The 27,887-nt window shown below is 39.2% G+C and overlaps 1 protein-coding gene across 4 annotated transcripts in view; it reads right to left on the reverse strand.

Moving 5' to 3' along the window:
* The window catches only part of TMEM260 (transmembrane protein 260), a 72,532-nt gene that overhangs the window by 17,869 nt on the left and 26,776 nt on the right, over nt 1-27,887 (reverse strand). For 3 of the 4 annotated variants that reach the window (XM_045810597.2, XM_045810595.2, XM_045810598.2), the window contains exons 6-12: nt 16,665-16,844; nt 14,872-14,912; nt 11,250-11,333; nt 9,731-9,845; nt 8,328-8,497; nt 6,001-6,172; nt 3,138-3,286 (exon numbers count right to left, since the gene is read on the reverse strand). In XM_045810597.2, coding sequence (XP_045666553.2) covers nt 3,138-3,286; nt 6,001-6,172; nt 8,328-8,497; nt 9,731-9,845; nt 11,250-11,333; nt 14,872-14,912; nt 16,665-16,844 — 911 coding nt within the window. The remainder of the gene's footprint in view (nt 1-3,137; nt 3,287-6,000; nt 6,173-8,327; nt 8,498-9,730; nt 9,846-11,249; nt 11,334-14,871; nt 14,913-16,664; nt 16,845-27,887) is intronic. The other variant, XM_045810596.2, reaches the window with a different exon arrangement.

Raw genomic sequence — 27,887 nt, forward strand, 5'->3', positions numbered from 1 at the left:
CCGGTAGTGCCTCGCCTGGACTCCAGGGAAGCCTAAAACTTGGAAGTACATACCAAGCAAGGACAAAAAGAGCTCCAAGTAAAGCCCAAGGAGGAGGAAAGGGAACTCATAAACTCTGTGGAGAGCAGAGGGAATCCCCTGGCTTGCCCCCATGCTCTTCTTCCCCAGGCACCAGGCAGTGCTGTGCCAGCAACGAGGCAACGGCAAGCAATGGCAGTGGCAGGTGGGCCGGTTCCTACAACTCGGAGAGAAAAGAACACTTCTCTCTAATCAGAGGAGCTGTGGTTGCAAGAGCGGGGAGCAAATCCTCTCTGTGTCTTCTGGCAGTCTGGTCCCAGACACAGACACGGTCACAGGAAGCGCGTGGCAGAAGAGGGAAATTAAAGAGCCAGTTTTCGGGCCAGAGAACCGGAAAGAAGCCTCCAAGGAGGGGGAAGGGCCAGGGTGAAGACAGAAAGGAGGGAAGTCAAGAAAGCAATCCCATAAAGTTGTGTATGAACTCCTGGCTTATCTCTGAGCTCAGCATGCGTGGATCTGACCCTGAAGAGATTTTGGGAGATGAGCCACTGGACAGATGGCCACGCAGGTCCCAGACTGGGTAATGGGCAGCACACACAGGGACTGATTCAGATAGCCTGCAAATGCTCTGAAAACAGAACCATCACTGAAAATAAAGGCCTCAGAAGGCAGGTCAGAACTTGCAGCCTGAGATTTACCTGACTGACAGCCTGCTAAACAAACAAACAAACAAACAAAATCAACATTCTCCTTAGGTTTTAAATAAGGCCCAAATATTTAAAATGTCCAGGATACAATCCCAAATTATTTGGCATATGAAGAACCAGGAAAATCTCAACTCACAATGGAAAATGCAATCAACACATGTCAATTCCAAGATGAAACAGATGTTAGAATTGTCAGACAAAGCCTTTAAAATACCTATTATAAGTATGCACCAAGAAGTAAAGACAAGTACTCTTGAAATGAATGGAAAAATAGAAAATCTCAACAAGGAAACAGAAGATATAGAAAGGAACCACATGGAAATTACAGACCTGAAAAATACAATGATGGAAATTAAAAACTGACCAGATGGGCTTAATACTAAGTCTGCAGAGACAGAGAGAGAGAGCGCGAGAGCGAGCTGGCAGGCAGTGAACTTGAAGACATATGAAGAAATGATACAATTTAAACCAAGAGCAAAAGACTGAAAAAAACATACCGTCTCACGCACCTGTGGTCTAACGTTCATGTCATCAGAATCCCAGATGGAGAACAGAAAAAATGTGAAGCAGAAAAGGTAAAGAAATAATGTCTAAACAACTCCCAAATTTTGTGAAAGACACACTCTCACAAATTGAAGCAGCTCAGTGAACCCCAAACAAATTGGACTCGAAGAAATCCATGCCCAGATACACCATAATCAAACTGCTAAAAACCGAAGACAAATCATCTTGAAAGCAGCCAGAGAAAAACAACACATTTCACACAGAGAACGATGACTTGAATGACTGTGGGTTTCTCCGACAGAAACCGTGTAGGTCAAAAGGATGCAAAATAACATTTTTGAAGTGCTGGTGGGGGGAAACAAACCCCTAACAACCCAGAACTTCATATCCAGAAATATTCTTCCACAATGAGGAAGAAATAAAGATATTTTCGGATAAAGGAAAACTAAGAAAGACCGCAACCGCAGGGGCCATGCCCAAGCGTCTGTAGCTTGTACAGTTGCTGGGGCATTGTGGCCACTCAATATTTATTAAATAAATGTGGAATGAATGCTCCCGGGCAGAATTAATTGCTTCTTCATCCATGCTCCCAGTTAAATGATCCATCCGGTAAACACATACTGAACTGGGTATCACACTTGACAAAGCTTGTCAGTATAGTAAAGAGCTTCCGCATTATATTACAGCCAGTCATACGCATATCTAGGTACCGATGCAACTGGATTGTGGTCTATTTGAATCTGGAACTGAGTCTCACTTTACTGCCAAGGCCTAACATGAGCTGGAACATAGTAAATTCAATAAATGTTTGTGGGGTTGAATTAAATAAAATTCACCAAAAAAATGCCTCTTTAGGGATGTTAATGGCTCTTGATATTTTATTCCAAAAATAGAACAATTAAATGTTACTCTCATAGCACACTGATACTGATTACTTCTTACTTCAGGAGCCACAGGAAACTTCAGGCTCTGAACACCAAAAGTACCACATTATCATATTCTTTTTTTTTTTTTTAAGATTTTATTTATTTTTTTGACAGAGAGAGAGACAGCCAGCGAGAGAGGGAACACAAGCAGGGGGAGTGGGAGAGGAAGAAGCAGGCTCTCAGTGGAGGAGCCTGATGTGGGGCTCGATCCCAGGACTCCGGGATCACGCCCTGAGCCGAAGGCAGACGCTTAACGACTGAGCCACCCAGGCGCCCCACATTATCATATTCTTAGTAAGGGATAATTTTAACTTTGGAATTTAGAATTTCTCTAGTTCCCTTTATAAGAGAATAGAAATTACAAAACAAGTCTTCCCACTCTGGACAATCCCAAGCACTTCATGGCTAGGAAAAGTGTTCAACACTATACCACTGAAGGAGTTACTCATTCTTGACCTTAACTATGAATAATTTTATATTCTTAAGTATAGAATTCACAATTCTCATATGTTATCTCAGCCAGCATAACTGTAGGTGTTTTTCTTATTTACAAAAATGCCTTATCCTTTATAAAAAAAAAGTCCTTAAGCTATTTTTATATAGTGATTATTCCTGGAAAACATTTGCTTTACACTTAAAAGGGGGCCACGATGTTGATCGGGGGAAGCTGTAACTGCTTACGACCCACCTGCAATGATTTCAAGTAGACAGGCACATCTCCAATTTCTCTCAATTGTACTAAGATCTTATTTGCTATTCTTGTTAATCTGTCTTTATTTTTCCTTTACCCAGAACAATAACATTTATTTCTGCCTGGCCTCATTTATGCACAGATATTCAATTTAATTACAAAGATAATCTCACCGGTGACAGGGAAATAGGTGCAGAAAATTGGTCTTTTGGATGAGGCACAGCTGCTACATAAACAATTTTAGAAAAGCTTAAGATTTTAGAAAAGCTATTATATGAAAAGAATGCTTACTGTTTATTTATTTCAAGAAAATGATAAAGATTAAATGTGACCATTCCACCAGGTAATATTCCTTCCACAGGATTCCACCGGTCTCCAGGAAAGTTGACACCTGGTAAATGCTTTGCCATCTTGGGTAAATACCACTCGTAAGTCATCATCTATCAGAAAAATAGCAAATGATGTCATACTTTTGATATGCTTCTTAAAAAAGAATCAAGTTTATCAAGTACAATGAAGAAGTTCTAGGAGGTGGATATACTCATTAAACATTAACATCACAACTCACATATGTGGCACTGACTTCTCTAATGACTGAAACCTTGGACTTCATTTCTTAAGCTGTGACACGATTGGTAACATCAGCACCTAGTTTGATCTCACCTCCGTGCATTTGACGGACTACCCAGAATGACCTTCTCCCAGCCTCCTAGCTAGAGAATGTGTACCCAACGTTCAGACCAAGCCGAAATGTCACTTCCTCGGTGATGCCCTCCCCAGGTTCCACAGCAGAATGATATGCTCCCACAGCGCTTTGCACCTGCCTCTGTCACAGCTCTGACCCCACTCCTCGCTAGCCTGTGAGCTTCTAGAGGGAAGGGACTGTATGTCTTCAGCTCTGTGCCTCTGTACCTAGCACGGGGCCTGGCATTGAATGGTTCTCAAATTCTGTTTGCTGAAGTGAAATGTCTATGGTGGCCAGACTAGAAAACCTGCGCTGTCCTTGAGAAGCTCAACGTATAATCACCTAGCCCTCAAAGAGAAAAACCCTTTTGGCCAAATCATCTGAATTTACTAGTATGTCCAATTAACTACATATCTGCACATGTTCCTTTGATTAAAATAAATCATTAATATCAGAAAAAACCACCTTTTCTTAATTCTATACTTAATTCATACTTGTCTATACTTTTATATGCACAGATTTACTTTTTTTAAAGAAAAGACTCCTACTTACACTTTCAAAGCTTTGTTATGGTTTAGATATCATCTTTTGAAAAATTATGCTTATGTTTTACTTGTTTTATACAAGTAATTTAACTAGAAATGACAAATTTTCATCTAGGTGTACATTGTAAATACTCAAAACATACTTATTGAATTAGATTTTATTACCTAACAGTTTCAGTTCTTGGGGATACTGACATTAATTCTATACCTGCTATATGCTATGACCTCAATATTTCTCATATAATTCTCACTGCAACCTTACTGTGCGAGAATAATTACATTAGACACCGCTGATTGCCCACTCAACAGCTAATACCCCCTTCTTCCTCACTCACATAATCCTGACTTTGATCCGGTCGTCCAGGACAGCAATATGCTTGGGTCTAGTCTTTCTCCTTTACTAGAAAGTAGTTTAGGAATGGGCATATGACCCAATACTGGTTACGGGGACCCGAGGGGAGGTCTGCTAGGGGCTTCTGGGGCACATGTTACTCTCAACAGAGAGAGAGAGACAGAGAGAGAAAGGAGGGGAGAGAGAGAGAAAGAGAGAGAAGAGAAGGGGAGGGGAAAGGAGCGAGGGGAGAGAAGGGGAGAGGCACTCTGCTCCACTTTAGGATATGATGTTTGGAACCGGGCATTCATCAGTTCAAGATGGATGTAGAAAAGTGGCCCCAGAACACTGACATCGTTGAACTGCTTATATTATCCATCCTAAAACCTCCTATCTTCAGACTGCTTCTTATGTGAGATTAAAAACTCCATAGTTTAAGCTACTCGCAGGTATTTTTTTCTTGCATTCAAAAGCACCCTAACTTATATGACGATCATTTCCATTTTATAGATCAGGAAACGGACGCTGTGAGAGGAAAAATCATTAGCCCCGTGTCACACATCCTGGAAGTGACAGAATGAGGACTGGAATTTAGGTCTAATTAACTTTGAAATCCATGCTTCTCAACTATAGTTGCTGCCATCCTAAACGGTATTTAAAATCATGGTGGGATACCACATTATCAACTAACAGCCTAGCTTTTGTCAGAAACTAGACAAGATCAAATTGATCAATCTGTGTAGATGATAGAAATGCAAACTGCTTATAAAAATATGCGTAATTTTAAAAAAGTTTAAAAATATGTGTAATTTGCAAATTTCCCTATATTTGCAAATCTCTTTATATAGTTTTCTTCAAAAAATTTGAATTATTCAACAAAATTTATTGAATATTGTGCCTAATAATTTGCTCAACCAAACTAATCATAGTATTAAGATTCATGTCAAGATGAGGAATTGCTCTTTCCATGACGACTGCTCTGAAAACACCAGAGATAGATTTGTTCCTTTTAGGTATTTATGGTTTAAATTATAAATCTTATATCTTAAATATATTTCTTCTGTTCCAGAAGACTGTTTTAATAGACCTGGAAATTTTCACAAGTCCTCTCCAAACATATCTTTGTCATAAGACCAAAAAGTTTACACACACATTCTATAGCAGAATTATGGTTGATAATTTCTATTTTGAGTGAAATGTTTACTCACCTGCAGTATGACTTATTTTATATCCAACCTAATACAGTTTAATCCCTGGACCAGGGGGCAGTGTTCATTTGAATGGCTGGGTTGGCTGAATGTCAAAGAACTATTTAAAAATAAAATTACAACACAGTACTTTCACGGTTTGTCATATGAACTAGAGACCTGGATTATTATCTGATTCTCACACAAAAAACATAAATTCTTAAGACATTCAGTTTAGATGAGAAGGAAGCAATTCATATGGCTTGTTCTATTAAAGTAAACAAAAGAACATGATAGATATTCTATCTAAGAGTGGTTGAGAAAATCATCAAAAGTTAGTTTAAGAAGTATTTGTTTTAAAGTGATTACTGTTACTACATTCTAAGTATATTTTTTGTATACTTACTTCCTGGTCCACTAGTGAAAGATCCGGCCTCAGCCCTTCACAATAATGCATGTAACGGACAGAATTCCCTGGCAAGTCCCCTCTGAGTAAGATAATTGCGTCATGAGGCATAGAGGCTAGAAGGTTCTTTGCAAATTTATCAATCACATAGTTGGTCCTTTGGTCACAAGCGCTAAGTAAAAGGATAAGGAAACAGTAAAAGAGCAACATCCTGCTAAGGTTTTAACAAGAATGGGGTTCGTTTCTGCTCCATTCTTTGCCCATCACGTACTCTACATGTAGTGTTTCAAAGCATTCTAGTTTGTATCTTCCAAGAGGATGCATACATTTGAAAAAAGAATGCTATCATCTGAAAGAAAAAGAGAAGGAACTCGTTGTGCAACTAACTAAAAATCAGTGTACTGCTTTACTGCTGGAATTTATAATCATTCCTATAAAGAGGGAATTAGTGCTCAAGAATAAGTCCTTTTTTCCCCTAAAGGACATCTAATTTCACTAAAAAGAAGTAAGGCTTCTGATTTCGCTTGAAATTCAAGGTAATTGCATGTCAATTCCATTTAGACCAAACGGATTTTCAGAGATGCAAAAGGAAATCTGCCCGTTTCTAGCATAACTTTGTATTATAGATTGGTCTGACTCTCTTACATGCAAGCTTGATTCTTTCCACCACTTCCCCCAAACCACAGGCTCCCTGTGGTCCTCTATCCCTTCTAGACGGAGAAATCATTAGGGAACGAGACCAATAAGAAGGAAGGGAAGGAGTAGTTGGTTGAGTTGTTTACTTCTCTCCATGCATTTTTGGATATTGCCAACAAGGGCAGTACAACTCCTTTCAATGATAGAGTGGACTTTCAAACTTCAAAGAAAACTGGCATGAATTCTGAGAGCTTCCCACGAAAAAAGAAAAAGACTACAAGAGAGTAAAAGCATCAAAAAATGGAACAAGCATTGTCCTTCCTGTTATTATCAGGTCTGTTACATGTAATGGTTCGTAGAAACACAGCTTCAAGTTGAATCACTGGGCTGGCATCACAAAGCAAATGAACATTGCTAGGAACAAAATATGCACCCTTGCCTTTGTAGTTGATGCAACTGCTTCTTACTGTGACTCCCTACTTTGCACGGTGATGCCTCACACAGCAAAGTTGCTATCTATTCCATTCCCCTGGGACAAATACAAGAATCAAAACAAAATAAAACAGTCCAGCCTGTACAAGCATCCTTGGTGTTGAACCTGGGTTGCAGACCCAAGTCAGGAGAAGACTGGGACAAAACGAACTAGGGAAACACAGTGGGCTTTGCAAGCCCCTGTTGAGCTAGCTATGGAGTTGTATCTGGGACAGGCATCGCCTTTCCACCAGACCTCCTGGTGACGCAGGCTTCCTAACACTGGCTCTACTCTGGTATTATAAAGAACATCAGTTTTTAAAGTTAAGTTGAAAGGGGAAATTCAAGCGCCTGAGTGGCTCAGTAGGTTACGTATCTGACGCCTGGTTTCGGCTCAGGTCATGAGATCGAGTCTCTCCATAGGGCTCCCTGCTGAGTGCAGAGTCTGCTTGAAATTCTCTCTCCCTCTCTCTCTGCCCCTCCTCCTGCTGTGCTCTCTCTCTCCCTCACGTAAATAAATCTTAAAAAAAAAACAAAGGGGAAATTGAATCTTTTAAAATACCAATCAAATCTCACTACAATGAAACTCCAGTGGACTCTTCTGCTGCTGTAATGTTTACTCAGTGCTGCTGGAAATGAATGAACTTTCATCTAAAACTTGGACATGTTTTATGCCAGACTTAGATTTTCATTGGAAAGGTTACTAAACAGAGTTTGAAAAGTATATATAATTTCACAATGCATAAGGGTTAAGAAACCTTTAGAACTTCAATTATTTCAAAATAATTAACATTCACTACTATGCAGTGAACTGGACAAGGGCCAGGTGTTACTCCAAAGATGGAATCTTCAAAGCATAAAAGGGAATTATTTTAGGACATACAAAGAGGCCCAAATGTCTTTAGTCTCCATCTAAGTGGTATTTTAGATCACGGACTTCTATTACATCCTCCAGATCCTACCTAGTATCTCTAGGGTTCCTCAGAGGAAAATACACAACTAGTTAATGTGTCTCACCCCAGCCCTTGTTTGCAATGGCCTGCAACCACACATCACTCGTGCTGAGATTCTGTTCAGAAGTTTAAGAAGCACTATATTCAGACGAAGCTGCCTCACTCTGAAAACCAGGGGAGGTTAAAGGTGAAATAAAGCCCAAGAACCTAAATATCTAAGAGTCTCTTGCTTGAGTGCTACTTTTCATAAAAATAAGCACGTGTTACCTGAAATTAGAATATATTTGGTAAATGATAAAAACGGCTGCTGACAGCCATTCCAGACACTGAAGTCCGTTGGTGTTCAGCACTCGGTTGCTCTCAGAAACCAGCGTGGCCAAGCCGATGCCAGCGAGGACGGCCACCACCGCATTGCTCTGCATCCAGAATCTTTCCACCTGCGACAGAGACAGGCAGACAGGACACCCGGCTGACTGGTTTACGCAATCCATCAGGTACTTGTCTATTTAACGAACACACTGTGTACAGACAGCTGCTTATGCCCGCTGTCACTCAGGTCTCGCTCACGGACTTCCCCAACCCAACTCCATGTCACTTGAGTTTTCAGTTTTCAAGTATCTCTCCTTCCCAGTGTGACACACGAATCTCCCTCTTTTGGATCCACACGTTCTTTTCGATTCTACGGCGTGCACCTTGAACTCCTGCCACTGGAATGGTGGAGGAGATGGAGAAATGTTCTTGCTTTACTCCTGAGGTCTCCTCCCCGGTGGGGAAGCGCCCCTAGTCTGACTCCCCTCACTTCTGCCTGCAAGACTGTAGGCACTGAGCTGAGGCGGGGTCTGGGAGCTGGGAGTGGGCCCGCACGGCCCTGCCCTTTCCCCCCACTCTTCCTCTGGGAAGCGACCTGCCCACAGGACAGGACGCACGTGTCCAGCTGCAGAGCCCGTCCCTGTGGTGGGATGTGGGGGGGGGGGGGCCTGCGACAGCGGGGGGGGGGCCTGCGACAGCGGGGGGGGGGGGTGCAGCATGAGGAAGCCCCCTTGCCCGCAGATACAAACTACCCTCTCCAATCTCAGCGTTCGCAGTGTAAAGGTGGTTCACCCGTTGCTGTGGTGCTGGTTTATCTCGTTTCTCAACGGACTCAGAACGCAGACGATCCCAGGCCTTTGAGCACACACGGGAGACTTGGCTTTAGCCACTGAAAAGCAGCTGCCTACATTTACAGTTTCTACCACAAAGAGAAGAAATGGCGGCCGGGGGAAAACAGAAACGTGGTGGGTCTTTCGCACGGGCCTGAGCCCGCTGAGGTAAAAACCACCGCAGTGTGGGTAAGAGCCCCCAGCTACAACCTTTATCTCTTTGCTGCTTTTCAACAAAGTTCCAGGAGATCCACAGGAGTACTTATATCTGTAAGCACATACATAAAATAACTAACTTCAAACTACGTTACGTTTATTTTTCTACCTAACTATTGTGTTAACTAAATGCTGCATTTTTTTCCCCGTAAAAAAAGGCCACAGTCTTTCTGGTTCAAGAATTTAACTTTTGATCTATAAAACTGTATACACAATTTTAGCTATTTCTGAGATCAGTTGCTCTTTTACAAGATTCATAAGGACAAATTTGGTCACCAACTTTCTGGTCAAAGGACATATCTAAGTAAAACTTACCACACCCATGAAGAGTGGTTTTGAAATATCTAAATTCGCCCTCCAAGCAAAGAACAATGAATAAATGCAGAACATTCCAGTAAAAAGCCATACCAACGATGGATTCTGTCTATCCCTATAAAAAAATTAAATATATCCAAAATTATTTATGTGCATGAATATCAATAATAATATTACACAGTTTTAAACTATAGGAAAAAAATTATATCTATAAAACTTTCTCTTTTTAACTAGGGACAAAGAAAGATCTCAATTAAAAAAATCCGAGCTGGAATAACTAACTGAAACATAGGAATCAACTACGTACTGCACTGCATATTACAGACAACTTCACTTGGAACTATGCAGCAAGAGACAGAAAGTTAAAATTCGGAGAAGAAATACAAATGATCAATCTTGTTAAATTTAAGATGTAATTAAACATATGCAAAACGAAAGGATAATTTCATGCCTCAAAATAATAAAGATTTTAAAACAGCAAATCTCAATATTGGTGAGGCTGCCACAGAATGAACGTGTATGTGAGTATAATCCTCAAGAAAAATTAATTTGATAATATATATCAAAAGCCTTAAAAATAATCACACTTGGGGCACCTGGGTGGCTCAGTCGGTTAAACAACTGCCTTTAGCTCAGGTCATGATCTCAGGGTCCTGGGATTGAGCCCCACTTTAGGCTCCCTGCTTGCGGGGAGCTGCTTCTCCCTCTCCCTCTACTCCTCCCCCCTCCCCCTGCTGTGCTCTCTCTTTCTCAAATAAATAAAATCTTTAAAAAAAAATAATCACACTCATTTACCCAGTAATTTGACATGTAGGCATAAATCTTTAAGCAAAACCAGAAATGTGGATAAAGATTAATCCATAAAAATGCTTTAACACTACTTATAATAGAAGTGGAAGCAATCTAAAGATTCCCAAATAGCAAAACACTTAAGTTAATTCTCTTAGGTCAGAGAATGGAATTTTATATAGACATTTAAATGACCATTTAAGTCTTTTTACGATATGGGCAAATGCGCACAATATAACGTTAAGTGTCAAGGAAACAGAACTATAAATGTGTGTACAAATATAAATTTACATAAAACAGGTTAGAAAGTAAATGGACAAAAAATTAATGGAGGTTAAGAGTGTTGTATTTTTTAGGCTTTCTTTCATCATCAGAGGTTACTTTCTTCTTCAGAGGAATTCAAATAGTTGTTTACTTCTTTTGCAATGCAGCAAAAATGAGTAGCTACGGGTACATTAAGGGATCAAACCAGAAGTTTAAGACATCAAATGACTTGCTTACTTAGATTGTAATATACTGCTCAATCTTCCAAAATCATTCACTTATAATCGGAAAAAAAAACCCCAAAACTAGCAACAAAGCAATACACACTTGCTGTAACAGAAATGGTTAGAGTCATTTATTTGGAATATAAAATAATACTGGCAATGTTCTTCCATGGCATATTAAAAATATGAATTGAATTAATGAATATGGAAAAAAGAACAGGAGAAGAAATTATATTACTCACTTTCTTGCTAAACATATATTTGCCCAAACTGCAAGGGCTTGAATGTTGAGTGAGAGTTGGGTCCTCATACTTGTTACTTGAGAACTGTAAAAGACAATCTAACTTATCATGGGTAGAAAACAAACTTGGTTAGTTCCAAATAAAACATTCTTTGTAAAATATGTCTGATTATGCACTGAATAGTTCTAAGGGCTGAAGGCAGATGTTAAAATTATTTTGTCTTCTTTTAAATTTGGGAGGAAAAGTACCATAAGAAAGAGTTAAACTGTTCTAAGATGTTTTCCAATTGTAATATTTGGTTACCAATTTATTATTTGGGATAGGCTCAGAGCAAGTAATTCTTCTGTATTTGTAATGCTGGTATGCTGTATTGATAATATAAACCAATTTGGATCCCTCAGTTGGTTTGGTAAGAAGTCATCTGAAATGGGTTTTTCAACTTCTGTCAGCAGTGTAGACATGGCTTCCTGTGATTTAGCAACTGAAAACAAAATTAACGCGGGGTGCCTGGGGGGCTTAGCTGGTTGAACATCCAACTCTTGATTTTGGCTCAGGTCATGATCTCGGGGTTGTGGGATCAAGCCTGCTTGGGATTCTCTCTCTCACTCTCCCTCTGCTCCTTCTCCCCACCCTGCACATGCACTCTCTCTTTCTCTCTTAAAAAAAAAAAAAAAAAAAAAAAAAGGGTTTCCTTGTTTTCTATATTGTTTGGTTCAAAAATGTTTAAGCCATATCTGAGAAATGTATTTTTTTCCTATAGTTAAACTAAATTCTTCCATTAACTAATAAGCATTTCCCAGGTGTTATCTGAGTTCTGAAATAGCTCTAGCAGTCTCCAGTTTTTAAAAAAGAAATGACTCTACACCAACTCGAAGAACTTTCTTCTCCCTGCTGGCAATTTTACTGGAGAAAATGTGATGCCATAATTATGGAGACCACACAATGTGTATTTTACTAATGGAGACTCATCTACTATGAGAAGATATTCTTACTCATTTTCAAATACACTTGAAAAAATTGATTCCAGCATGAGGCCCATTTCAAACCATTCTTCAAAAGGAACGAAGTCAGTCTCAAAATTAATTCTTGGAGATCTGTTGCTTAAATGTGAGCTCTAAATCATGGTCACTGCCTAGGGTCAGATTCAACAATTTCCTTGTACAGGATTGCAATTTAGAGATATGCATGGGGGAAGAATTTAATTTGCTTGACTGGAAAGGGAGAGATGATTAGGTCCCATCATTTTGAAGGATTTTCTAGTACGTTAATTATGAGTTGCTTTTCTCAACACTCCTGTCTACTTGAAACAATTAAAGACTAGAAATTCTCTCACTCAGTCAGAGAGTGCTAGGATCACGCTTCCATTCGACGTTACGATTTGGTTCGAACGAATAGTGTGGGTATGAGTGATCACCACTTCCGTCAAGTACTTTTTCTAGGCATATCACCTAACTGCTATTACTTCAAAAGAAAGGAGGTTCTTACGTTCCCCAATCGATGAGTTTTATGTGCAACTAATAAAAGTTAGATGGATGGTCCAGCATTGCTCTTGAGAGTGCTTTGGAGTTCATGTGTGATTTGTTAAGGCAAAATATACTATCAATCTCAAATGTGACAACAACGCTATATGACGTTGGTAGAAAAGAGAAGGCAATGAGTCTTCCGGCATGCAGCAAAGTAGAATCAAGCAAAAGCCCACAGACACTGGTAAAGCTGTCTTTCATAACGGAGCTTCTTGCTACCTTTTCCCCAACCAAAAAGAAAAAGGAGCCACAAAAGTTTCAGTCAGACATAAAAAAAAAAAAATTTAAAATCAGTTATGAGGGGGCGCCTGGGTGGCACAGCGGTTAAGCGTCTGCCTTCGGCTCAGGGCGTGATCCTGGCGTTATGGGATCGAGCCCCACATCAGGCTCCTCCGCTATGAGCCTGCTTCTTCCTCTCCCACTCCCCCTACTTGTGTTCCCTCTCTCGCTGGCTGTCTCTATCTCTGTCGAATAAATAAATAAAATCTTTAAAAAAAAATAAAATAAAATCAGTTATGAGAACCAACAAAAGGTTACATAAGAATAATTGGTGGCAGGGGCGCCTGGGTGGCGCAGTCGTTAAGCGTCTGCCTTCAGCTCAGGGCGTGATCCCGGAGTCCTGGGATCAAGCCCCACATCAGGCTCCTCTGCTGGGAGCCTGCTTCTTCCTCTCCACTCCCCCTGCTTGTGTTCCCCCTCTCACTGGCTGTCTCTATCTGTCAAATAAATAAATAAAATCTTTAAAAAAAAAAAAAGAATAATTGGTGGCAGGAAAATGTTTTCAAGATACAGTAAAAAGTGCAAACAGGCGGGCTCATAAAACAGTATGCACAGTATGATCCGATCTTTTAAAACAAAAATATAAAAAATATTGAAAGGATACGAACAAAAATGTTAATGGATTAACAATAGTGGTTATCTCAATACACTGGAATTATAGTAATTTTAATTTTCTTGTATTTGCTTACCTGGATTTTCTAAACTTTCTATAATGACTGTGTATCACATTTTGGGAGCAGGGGAAAGGGACATTTAAAAAGAAAAGAAGGGGGGCGCCTGGGTGGCACAGCGGTTAAGCGCCTGCCTTCGGCTCAGGGCGTGATCCCCGCGTTATGGGATCGAGCCCCACATCAGGCTCCTCCGCTGTGAGCCTGCTTCTTCCTCTCCCACTCCCCCTGCTTGTGTTCCCTCTCTCGCTGGCTGTCTCTATCTCTGTCAAATAATAAAAAAATAAAATCTTAAAAAAAAAATAAAAAAAGAAAAAGAAAAGAAGGATGGAAGGCAGCAAACAAGCTAGCAAGGTAACAAGACGGACTCTGAGAGAACCTATGACCTGCCTCATACATAGAGCTGAAATATTGTCCCCGTATTTTAAAAATGGTTTTCAAATAGTCCTGGGAATCCCAAATTAATAATCAGTTAGGAGATCACTTTAGAGTCATAGAGGACTATTCTTCCATAATTTTATATTGAAAATAATACAAAAATAGTACAGGATTGGTATGGATATTTTTCAAGTTGTCTTAATCTGTGTGGGTTTTAAAGCAAATATTAACCCATTTTTCAAAGAACTCTAGTGGGTAATACAGATGAAATATGTGTGCTTAAGCAGCTCTAAAAAGGTTGGATATTAGAAATCTTTAAGTCCAAAATAGAGCTTAAGGACAGCCTAAAGAAAAAATCTTAAGAGACATTAAATAAATGAAGCTCTAAAGAATTTAAGAACATAGGTCAATCCTGGAAAGAAAAGAATCAAATTGCTAAATATAATGTTATAAAATGTCTGAAAAAAAGACGAAACCAGAACAAAGGACAAATGATGTCTAAAGCAACACAGCATTGGGTCACCTCGTATCCAAACGGAAACATTCTAGGTTGACAGTCTACTAATAATTGTGTGCTTACTGCTCACTTCTAGCTTTGTCTGAAGGAAATGCTCGAATGTTTGCCAGTACACACAAAAGACGAGTGACCACGCCGGCGAGAGCCACTTCTCAGCACACTGCTTCACAAAGACAGCCCAGAAGCCCCCCAAATCACTTAGTCTAGGAACTAACAGAGAATTCACTTAAAACCAGTTTCAAATATTTCATACTCACAGCAGAATTTTAGACATACTGGATCCTGTTTCAGACTTGGCCTAAACATAAAAGAGAGAAAGAAGTCTATTTGCGTCAGCCTTCAACTGCAGCTTTGTTAGGCTACTGCATTTTAACTGTCTTGATTTCGAATATACATGTTTTAAGTAGACAGTGCAACATCTCTCTTCATTCGGTCTTTGCTTCAGAGCCTTACTGAGTTTTTGAAGAGAAGTCAGTGGAAACTGAACACAGACATCCTGGAGGAAGAACTACAGAAATAATGATGGGCTAAAAATCAGTTAAACTATTTCCAGCAGGAACGATTAACACACTGAGGAATTAACAGACTTTACACTCTTGTTACAGAGTGTCTTTAAGGCACTTTGATTAGAGCTCATTATCACATGTTAGTCTATAATTTCACAATTATGTGTGAATTATACAAATTTCAAATCTGGAGTGGCCCTCAAGCAGTATTGTAATGGAATAACCCACAGAAGTAAGCCAGAGTATAAATTTAAAGAATCAAACTAAGTCAAAAAGTAATTAATAATTAACCTTTCATTAAGCTATTTTATTACGAAATATCTCCTACATACGAACAACGCATACAATGTATATTTAAGGGATAAAGAGTTTTTAAAAATCTAAAGAGCCACCAGTCACTTAAGAACTGGAACTGCGTGAATACCATAAAGTACCTCACAAAGCGTCCCCAGGCCTCGCTTTTCTCACCCCCCCCAGTGATAACGACTACCTTGAATTTTGTGTTAATCATTCCCCTACTTTCTAAAAATATATAGTTCTACTTCTTTCGTAGGTACCTTGAGCAATAGATTGTTTAATTTTTGCATGGTTTAGAATTTTGTACCAATGGTGTCATATAATACGTAGTCTTCAGAGACCTGCCTTCTTGGGTAAGGCACAAAAAGCACAGAGCAGGACAGAAAAATCCGATACAACGGTCTCTATTAAAAAAAAGAAACAAGCAGGGGCGCCTGGGTAGCGCAGTCGTTAAAGCGTCTGCCTTCGGCTCAGGGCGTGATCCTGGCGTACGTGGATCGAGTCCCACATCAGGCTCCTCCGCTATGAGCATGCTTCTTCCTCTCCCACTCCCCCTGCTGTGTTCCCTCTCTCGCTGGCTGTCTCTCTGTCACATAAATAAATAAAATCTTAAAAAAACAAACAAACAAACAAGCAAAAAAAACCCACCATGTGTTTGTCCTTTTATTTTGCAGAAAAACCTTCGGTGTTTTTTTTCCCTAACTTACGTTTCAGGGAAAGCAAGGCCTTTTGAACTTTAAAAAACACGTCCAGTGAAATTATATCTTATAAGGTATTTACACATAGGTATTACACTAAATACCACCATGAACACTATTTGTCAAATATGAAAAAAGAAAGTGTTTTGGTCAAGGTAAATTAAAAATTTTGAGGGTTTTTTTTTTTTCCTTAATCTTTTCCAAATATTTTAAATCACAGACCAAGGGACCAAAGTGATACCCAATGCTAAGAAGAAAGAAATGTTTCAAGTGCTGGCAGAAGAGTCTTTTTCATGTTTATTATTCTGGAAAGCACATTCAGGATATACAGCATTATGATGTCAGGTTAAAGGATTCCAAGTTCTTCCTAATGTACGTTAAAGGCCACATTCCAAGGAGCAAGGCTGTTACACAGATAACTGAAATGAAAATTCTATGTGCTGTCATTGGTAGACATTGTTTTTTTTTTTTTTTTTTTAGTCAAGGCCCAGGCAGAACACTGAAGTTTCACCACTTACTTCCTTAAAAGGGCTTTAAATATAAGTTTACCAGACTGAATGTTCCGTATTCTTCCCTGAGAAAATGCGTCAAAAATCCTGGCAATGTTGTCTGGTCTCCCCAGGTCCAACGGGCTTGATTGAGGTAGGATGAGACAGGAAGGTAGGCGTAAGGCAGTAAGCCAGCAGAGAAGCACAGACTCAGCTTCAACAGGGTGCCCAGGGGGAGCTCCTGCATCAAAGCGTAGTGTGCAACAATGTTTACGTTTAGTCCAGTCATCCTGGAACTTCAAGAACACATCAAGGAAAACATCAAAATGTCCACTCAGAGCTGATCTCTCAATTTCTATTAAGTCACCACAGAATACTACTTTGTTAAACCTTCTGAGTACTGTGGATTACTAGAAAATTCCATCATTCTGAACTCCTTTGCATGGCAGGTGAAATCTGAGTGAAGCAAATAATATTAGGGGAGACTCCAGAGTATTGTGTTTATATTTAAAACTATGTCATGACATGCAGCATTACATGGCTGAGATAACACACGTGCACGTGATGGTTTGGCTGGTTTTGAATATACCCAAAATATTGTTCCAATACAATTCCCTTCATCACCATCACCAGCAGCAGACTTCAACTATATTCTCTATTATGATGACACACTGACAATATGATTCTTTCCGCAAGGGTTTTGGATATTTCATGGAAATATTTGTCACAAATATTTTAGCTTTTAAATAACCTCCCAATTCATCCAAATGCTCTTTTTCCTCAATGTACATATAGGACGAGTACTGATGGAAATTTCTTATGTGTAACAATGTTGCCTCATAAGAGAAGGTATTTCTCATCTGTCCTTTTATTTATTTATTTATTTATTCATTTATTTGAGAGAGAAAGAGAAAGAGAGAGAAAGAGCAGGGGGGAGGGGAAGATGGAGAGGGACAAGCAGACTCCCCGCTGAGCACGGAGCCTGACACAGGGCTCGATCACACGATCCTGAGATCATGACCTGAGCTGAAATCAAGAGCTGGATGCTTAACCGACTGAGACACCCAGGCGCCCCCTCACCTGCACATTTCTAAAATAAAGGACAATACTGACAAAGTCTTATAAAGATTACAATCAAAAGAATTCTGGTATCCGAAAAGATTCAAATAGTGGTTGCTTTAGTACTTGGGAAAGGGGGTCTCTTACAAATATCATAATCGGAAATTCCCAACTTTTCCTTTACAAAAAAGGAAAATTCACATGTGACAATGAATATAAGAACCAAGGTTCACATTCACCAGAAGTAGAACAAGCAGTTGACTTATATTAGCATTTTCAAATAAACACTCTTAATTGAAAATGGAGTCTTTTTACTATAGTACTGATTTCATTTGATATTTCTAAAGGGGTAATGAGATGCATAAAAATAATGGCATGAAAAGAGTATAAGAAATAACTAATTGAGCAACATGCCTTTGCTATTCTTTTTTTTTGCCTTTGCTATTCTTAAAAGTAGTTTCAAATAAAACAAATGTTTATATTTTGACAGTTTCTGCACGTTATAAAGTTCAATTTAGAGTGGCATAATGCAATTGACGGAGAATTTTCCTTTTGTGTGAGAAATCAACAGGGAGACAATTACACGAGAGCTTTTTCAGAGAGCGCAGGAGAGTGACTCTGAGTCCTAACTACATATACATTAGAATCCCTGCAGAGCTTTTTGAAAATGTCCATGTCTGGGCCTCACTCCGGACCAATTAAATCAGAATTATTTTGGAGTGGGATTGGCATAAATATACACACATATACAGAAATATATGTATGTATACAAGCATATACACATACGTACACACATACACACACTTTTTAAAAGCTTCCCAGATCATCTGAGTAGCCAGGGTTGCAACCAACTGACTCAGGACTTCTTACTCTGCCTCAAATCATCTGACCAGTGAGATCCAACTCCCCTGTCGCTTCATTGGTAGATCTTATTTTCCTTATTTTCTCTACTATTTAACTAGTGAAAATGAAATTGTCCTTTGAAGAGTCATACTTCCCCAAATTTCATTATTCATCAGTAGCTGACCTAAGTACAGAATAAACAGGCTCTCAGATCAGGCTCCTACCTTGTCCACTCTGAGTCCTGCACGTTTTATACAAAGCATACGGTTCTCCTTTCAATTAACTAACACAAAATATTTACTTTTTAAGTTCCTGTCAGTCAACGCACCTCTCTATTATCTGAAAGCCTGCCTAGGAGGAAGGCCATCAAGATGGCAACACAGATCATTCCCGACTTCAGTCTCCCTCACAAGAAGACCAGCTAGTAGCTATCTGTAGACAAGACATCATTGTGAAGAATCCCAGAATCCAGGGGTGAGGCTAAAGCACATCCTGGACCATACAGACTGAGAAGAACCACATTCGAAATAAGAAGGAGCACTCTGACTGCATCACTCCTCCCCAACACCAGCCCAGCACTGTACGAACAGAGCTCCCCTGGGGCAACAGTTTTTCCAGTGGGAAAACAGAGTCCAAGGTGGACATCCAGCTCCCCCAGCACGGCAGGACACTTCCCAGGAGGTTCATTCAGTTCTCACCTCTTGATGACCATGGTGGGAGGAAGGGGTCTGCTGGGCTCAACCACTGGGGATCACGCAGACAGAAGGGGAGCAGGGCTGTCGGCAACCGGTGCTCAGATCTGGCAGACTGTGTTCCTGCTTGCAGCTGTGCCCAAGCAGAGATCCCAGTCGTTCTGCCCATCTGCAGAGCTGAGCCGGTAGCTGATCCCACCCTAAACTAATTCTGATTTAGTTGATCTGGGGCATACTTTAACATAATAAAGTCCATATATGCCAAGCCCATAGCTAACATCATCCTCAATGGTGAAAGACTGAAAGCTTTTCCTCTAAGATCAGGAATAAGACAAGGGTGCCCACTCTCACCAATTCCTGTTCAATACAGTCCTGGAAATCCTGGTCAGAGTATTCAGGCAAGAAAAAGAAATAAAAGACATCCAAATCAGAGAAGAAGTAAAACTGTCTCTATTTGCAGATGACATGCTCTTATATAGAGAAAATCCTAGACTCTACCAAAAAAACTGTTAGACTAATAAATGAATTCAATAAAGTTGCAGGATACAAAATTAATGTACAAATTTTGTACATTAACAATACATGTTTTGTAGTACATTACCAATACATGTTTTGCACACTAACAATAAACTATAAACTGAAAGAAAATGATCTCATTCACAATAACATCAAAAACAATAAAATACTTAACAATAAATTTAATCAAGGAGGTGAAAAATCTGTACACTGAAAACTACAAGGCATTGATGAAAGAAAATGAAGAAGACACAATAAATGGAAAGATACCCCTTGTTCACAGATTGGAAGAATTAATATATTTTAAGTGTCCGTATTACACAAAGCCATCTATAGATTCAATGAAACCCCTATCAAGACTCCAATCTCATTTTTAACAGAAATAGAAAAACAAAACCTAAAATTTGTATGGAACCACAAAAGACCCCAAATAGCCAAAATAACCTTGCAAAAGAGGAATGAAGCTGGAGGCATCACACTTCCTAATTTCAAACCAGATTATGCAGCTATTGTAATCCAGAGTTTAAGATGGCGGGGTAGGAAGATTCTCAACTCACCTCCTCCCGCAGACACGACAAATCTACAAAGACCTGAACACTATCTGAGCAAGTGCTTCCACAACAAAGAATAAAAGGGCCACATGAAAATATGTGGGAGAAGCAGAGACGTGGTCTCACCAAAAACCCCACCCCAGTGCTGCAACCCACAGTCAGGAGGGATCTCATAAATACAGGACTTCTCCCTGAGGAGCAAGGGGTTTGTGCCCCATGGAAGGCACCCCAACCTTTGGGTCCTGCACCAGAAAGATGATCCCCCACCAAATGTCTGGTTTTGAAAGCCAATAGGTCAAATGTTCAGGAAAATTATAGGACTGTAGGGAACAGAGACGCTGCTCTTAAGGACTCATATACAGACTCGCTCACCCCAGAACCTGGTACAGAAGCAGCAGTCTGGAAGCAGTGCACGACCATAAGTGAAGAAGATTCATTTGCTAATCTTAATATGTCTGTTGTAAGGACAGAAGCCTGGTAGAACTCTCTCTGGGGACAGAGACATTGAAGCATGCCATTTCTGGCGTTCTTCCTCTATCCTGCTAGTGCCGTGAGTGTGCCCACTCCTGTGTGCCACTCCATCACAGCTCTGCCAAAGCCAGCCAGGCAAATGCCCAACCTCACATACCCCTCCACCACGGCTCCACCAAAGTCAGCCACGGTGCACAGCCCACACAGTGGATGCCCCTTAAGTGCCTGGATCTGGTGGCCAAGGGGAATTGCATTTTTGGGTCCAATGGGTCTAAAACAACTGGAAAGACAGTTCTTGGCAGGCTACCATCCCCAAGGGACTGCACTGACAACAGACTAAAACAGCACCTGGTCTTCCTATGAACAAACTTCAGGCTGAGGGGTAGGTTTCAGGTTTACCAACACATCTAAAGGCTACAGACGTGCTCTCAGGGAACACAGGCTGAAGGATACCATCTCTGAGTTCTCACCTGGCCTCATTACAGCTTGCCTGCACCTGCCAGAAAGAAGCTCATACACTCATCTGGAACCCTGAATTTGCAATAGTCCCTAAGGGGAGACTCCCTCCCCCCCAGATCACTTGGTCTGGAGGCTAGTACAGTCAATGATTGCAGTCTCTCAGGACTGTATACATTTGTATACCTTAAAGATGCTGACTGAGGGGCTGGTTTCCAATCAGCCTGAAACTAGGTGCTGACTGAGATCCCTCCCTCTGGAACACTCACAAGTCTTGACACAATAACTAGAACCTACCAAGAGAAACTCAGGCTGCTTAGACAATAATAAAGGTTTGAGAGAAAACCAAGAGCTAGAGCAAAGTTAAACAATGAGGCTCATCTCCTACACAGAGCCAATCCTGCAAGACTGGGAGAGACAGCTATTTTATCTAATGCACAGAAACAACCACAGAGAGTCAAGCAAAATGAGGAGAGAGGAATATATTGCAAACAAAAGAACAAGATAAAAGCCTGGGAAAAAATCTTAATGAAACAGAGATAAGTAATTTGTCTGACAAAGAGTTAAAAGTAATGGTCATAGGGGCGCCTGGGTGGCTCAGTTGTTAAGCTTCTGCCTTCGGCTCAGGTCATGATCCCAGCGTCCTGGGATCAAGCCCCGCATCAGGCTCCCTGCTCAGCGGGGAGTCTGCTTCTCCCTCTCCCTCTCCCCCTGCTTGTGTTCCCCCTCTCGCTGTGTCTCTCTCTGTTAAATAAATAAAATCTTAAAAAAAAAAAAGTAATGGTCATAATGATGCTCACCACACTTGGGAGAAGAATGGATAAACACAGTGAGAAGTTCAACAAAGACACAGAAAATATAAGACAGTACCAAACAGAAGTCACAGAACTGAAGAATACAATAACTGAACTGAAAAATACACTATAGGAGTTCAACAGCAGACTAGATGAAGCAGAAAGAATCAATGAGCTAAATAAAACACAGGGCAATGGCACTCAGCCAAACCAAGCAGCAAAAAACTGAAAGATAGCTTATCTTAAAACTGAAGATAGCTTAAGAGATTTATGGGTCATATCAAGCAGAATAACATGTGTATTATAGAAGCCCCAGAAAGAGAAGAGAGAATGGGGCAGAAAGCTTATTTGAAGAAATAATTGCCAAAAACTTCCCTTACCTGGGAAAAGAAACAGACAACCAAATCAGGAAGCCCAGAATTCCAAAGAAGATGAACCCAAAGAGACCCATACCAAGACACATAATTAAAATATCAAAAGTTAATTTAAAAGCAAGAGAAAAAACAACTTATTACATATAAGGAAATCCCCATAAGGCTATCAGCAGATTTCTCAGCAGAAACTTTGCAGGTCAGAAGAGAATGGCATGATACGTTCAAAGATCTGAAAGGAAAAAAACTCTCAAACAAGAATACTACCTGGCTAAATTATCACTCAGAGAGATAAAGAGCTTTCCCGATAAACAAAAGCTAAAGGAGTTCACTGGCACTAAACTAGACTCATAACAAATGTTAAAAGAATTTCTTTAAGCTAAAAGGAAAGGGTATTAATTAGTAATAAAAAAATATTTTTAAAATATCACTGGTAAACGTAAATATGTAGCAGTGGTTTAATCACTTATAAAGCTAGTATGAAGGTTAAAAGATAAAAGTAGTAAAAATAACCGCAAATACAGTAAGTAGTTAAGGGATACGAAAATAAAAAGATGTAAAATATGACATCAATAAACCACAGGGCAAGAGGAATGAAAATATAGTTTTAGAATGCGTTCAAACATAATTTGTTATCCACTTAAATAGCTTGTTATATATCTATACAGGCTGTTATATATGAGCCTCGTCATAACCACAAAGCAAAACCCACAGTAGACAGACAACAGATAATGAGAAAGGAATCTAAGTGTAATACTACAAAAGTCATCAAACCACAAGGTAAGAAACCAAGAGAAGAACAGAGAGGAATTACAAAACAGATGGAAAACAATTAATAAAATGGCAGTAAGTACATACCAATCAATTTCTTTAAATGTAAATGGACTAAATTCTCCAATCAATGGCAGAAAATGGCTGAACGGATAAAGAAACAAGACCCATTTATCTGCTGCCTGTAAGAGACTCACTTCAGATACAAGTACACACACAGACTGAAAATGAAGGATGGAAAAAAGATGTTTCAAGCAAATGGAAACCAAAAGAAAGTAGGAGTAACTATACTGACATCAGACAAAATAGATTTAAAACAAAGACTGTAATAACAGACAAAGACAGGCATTACATAATGATAAAGAGGTCAATCCAGCAAAAGATGTAACATTTGCCAATACTTACGTACCCAATGAAGAAATACCTAAATACATAAAGCTAATACCAACAGACTTAAAGGGAGAAAATGACAGGAATAAAATAATACGAGGGGACTTTAATACCTCACTTATATTAATGGATAGATCAGCCAGACAGAAAATAGTAAGGAAACATCAACCTTAAAACAACATTAGATGGAATAATGGATATATATATATATATATATATATATATATATATATATATATACACAACATTCCAACCAAAAACAGCATAAAACACTTTCTTCTCAGGTGCACATGGAACATTCTCCAGGATAGATCATATGATAGGCCACAAAACATGTTTCAGTAAATTAAAGACTAAAATCATATCAAGCATCTTTTCTGAACACAATATGAAACTGGAAATCAATTACAAGAGGAAAACTGGAAAAGTTATAAATATGTGAAGATGAAACAACATACTACTGAACAACCAATGGGTCAATGAAGACATCAAAAAAGAAATTAAAAAATACCTTGAGACAAATGAAAATGGAAATACAACACACCAAAAAAAGAAAATAAATACAATACACCAAAATCTATAGGATGCAGCAAAAGCAGTTCTAAGAGGCAAGTTCGTAGAGACAGTTAAGAAGAAAAATCTCAGATTAACAATCTAACTTTACAACGAAAAGAACTAAAAATATGAACAGATGAAGCCCCAAATTGTAGGAAAAAGGAATAGATCGGAGTGAAAAGAAATGAAGTAGAGACTGAAAAGACAATAGAAAAGACCAATGAAACTAAGAGCTGGTTTTTGGAAAAGATTAACAAAATTGACAAACCTTTAGCTAGACTAAGAAAAAAAGAGAGAGGGCTCAAATAAATAAAATCAGAAATTAAACAGAAGTTACAACTGATACCAAAGAAATCCAAAGGATCATAAGAGACTGCTATGAACAATTATACACCAACAAATTGAACAATTTAGAAGAAATGGATAAATTCCTAAAAACATACAATCTTCCAAGACTGAATCATGAAGAAATAGAAAATCTGACTAGATTGATTACTAGTAAAGAGATGGAATCAGTAACTTAAAAACTCCCAACAAAAGTCCTAGACCAGACAGCTTCACTGATAAATTCTACCAAACATATAAAGATATAATATCCATCCTCCTTATACTCTTCCAAAAAAACTAAAGAGTTGGGAGTGCTTCCAGACATGTTTTATGAAACCAACATTACCCTGATATCAAAACCAGAGAGGGACACCAAAAAAAATAAATTAAAAAAATTATAGGCCGGGCCCGAATCGCCAAGGAACTGTTGAAAAGGAAAAACAAAGCTGGGGGCATCACAATGCCAGATTTTGAGCTGTACTACAAAGCTGTGATCACAAAGACAGCATGGTACTGGCACAAAAACAGACACATAGACCAATGGAACAGAATAGAGAACCCAGAAATGGACCCTCGGCTCTTTGGGCAACTAATCTTTGATAAAGCAGGAAAAAACATCCGGTGGAAAAAAGACAGTCTCTTCAATAAATGGTGCTGGGAAAATTGGACAGCTACATGCAAAAGAATGAAACTTGACCACTCTCTCACACCATACACAAAAATAAACTCCAAATGGATGAAAGACCTCGATGTGAGACAGGAATCCATCAAAATTCTAGAGGAGAACATAGGCAGCAACCTCTATGACATCGGCCAAAGCAACCTTTTTCATGACACATCTCCAAAGGCAAGAGGAACAAAAGATGAAATGAACTTATGGGACTTCATCAAGATAAAAAGCTTCTGCACAGCCAAGGAAACAGTCAAAAAAACTAAGAGGCAGCCCACGGAATGGGAGAATATATCTGCAAATGACACTACAGATAAAAGACTGGTATCCAAGATCTACAAAGAACTTCTCAAACTCAATACACGAGAAACAAATAAATCAAAAAATGGGCAAAAGATATGAACAGACACTTTTCCAATGAAGACATACAAATGGCTAACAGACACATGAAAAAATGTTCAAAATCATTAGCCATCAGGGAAATTCAAATCAAAACCACACTGAGATACCACCTTAGCCAGTTAGAATGGCAAAAATTAACAAGGCAAGAAACAACAATTGTTGGAGAGGATGTGGAGAAAGGGGATCCCTCCTACATTGTTGGTGGGAATGCAAGTTGGTACAGCCACTCTGGAAAACAGTGTGGAGGTCCCTTAAAAAGTTAAAAATTGAGCTACCCTATGACCTAGCCATTGCACTACTGGGTGTTTACCCTAAAGATACAGACGTAGTGAAGAGAAGGGCCATATGCACCCCAATGTTCATAGCAGCATTGTCCACAATAGCTAAATCGTGGAAGGAGCCGAGATGCCCTTCAACAGATGACTGGATTAAGAAGTTGTGGTCCATATATACAATGGAATATTACTCAGCTATCAGAAAGAATGATTTCTCAACATTTGCTGCAACATGGACGGCACTGGAGGAGATAATGCTAAGTGAAATAAGTCAAGCAGAGAAAGACAAATATCATATGATTTCTCTCATCTATGGAACATAAGAACTAGGATGATTGGTAGGGGAAGAAAGGGATAAAGAAAGGGGGGTAATCAGAAGGGGGAATGAAACATGAGAGACTATGGACTATGAGAAACAAACTGAGGGCTTCAGAGGGGAGGGGGGTGGGGGGATGGGATAGACCGGTGATGGGTAGTAAGGAGGGCACGTATTGCATGGTGCACTGGGTGTTATACGCAACTAATGAATCATCGAACTTTACATCGGAAACCGGGGATGTACTGTACGGTGACTAACATAATATAATAAAAAATCATTAAAAGTAAAAAAAAAAAAAAAAAAAAACTTAAAAAAGTAAAGAAAAGAAAGAAATAAAATTACAGGCCATATCAGATATCCCTGATAACATAAATGCAAAAATCCTCAAAAAATATTAGTAAATTGAATTTAACAATACATCACAAGGATCATATGCCATGATCAAGTGGGGTTTATTCCAGGGATGCAATGACAGTTCAACATCTGCAAATCAATCAACATGATACACCACATTAACAGAATGAAAGACAAAAACCATATGATCATCTCAATAGATGCAAAAAAAAAATTTACAAAATTCTTTTATGATAATGACTCTTAACAAAGTAGGTATATGGCCACTGAATGGCCATACATGACAAGCCCACAGCTAACATCATACTTGACAGTGAGAAGCTAAAAGCACTTCCTCTAAGATCAGTAATAAGACAAGGATGCCCACTCTCACCGCTCTTATTCAACGAAGTATTGGAAGTCCTAGCCAGAGCAATCAGGCAGGAAAAAGTATGAAAAGCATACAATTGAAAAGGAAGAAGTGAAACTGTCACTATTTGTAAGTGACATGATTTTATATAATGAAAACCCTAAAGACTCCACCAAAAAACTGTCGAACTATTAACTGAAATCAATAAAGTTGCAGGGTAGAGGGGGCGCCTGGGTGGCACAGCGGTTGAGTGTCTGCCTTCGGCTTAGGGCGTGATCCCGGCGTTATGGGATCGAGCCCCACGTCAGGCTCCTCCGCTATGAGCCTGCTTCTTCCTCTCCCACTCCCCCTGCTTGTGTTCTCTCTCTTGCTGGCTGTCTCTATCTCTGTCGAATAAATAAATAAAATCTTTAAAAAAATAAAAAATAAAAATAAAGTTGCAGGGTACAAAATCAATAATCTGTTGCCTTTTTTATACACTAACAGTGAACTATCAGAGAGAAATTAAACCAATTCTGTTTACAAGTGCATCAAAAAGAATAAAATACCTACAAATTAATGTAACCAAGGAGGTGAAAGACCTGTACACTGAAAACTGTAAGACACTGATTAAAGAAATCGAAGAAGATATAAATAAATAGAAAGATATACCACGTTCATGGATTGGAAGAATTAGCCTTGTTAGAACAGCCAAAACAATCTATACATTCAATGCAATCTCTAACAAAATTCCACTGTCATTTTAGAAATAGAACAAACAATCCATTTCTATGAAACCACAAAAGATCCCAAATCGTCCAAGCAGTTTTGAAAAAGAACAACAAAGCTGCAGGCATCACACTCCCTGATTTCAAACTATACCTACAAAGCTATAGTATTTAAAACAGTATGGTATTGGCATAAAAACAGATACATAAATCAATGGAACAGCATAGAGAGCCCAGAAATAAACCCATGCATATATGGTTAATTCATTTACGGCAAAGAGGCAAAAATATTCAAGGGGAAAAGGACAATAAATAGTGTTAGGAAAACTGGGCAGTCACATGCAAAAGAATGAAAATGGACCACTATCTTACACCACATACAAAAACTAACTCAAAATGGATAAAGACTTGA

The sequence above is a fragment of the Ursus americanus genome, chromosome 26, assembly GCF_024610735.1.
Source record: "Ursus americanus isolate L20-20 chromosome 26, mUrsAme1.1.p, whole genome shotgun sequence".
NCBI lineage: Eukaryota > Metazoa > Chordata > Mammalia > Carnivora > Ursidae > Ursus > Ursus americanus.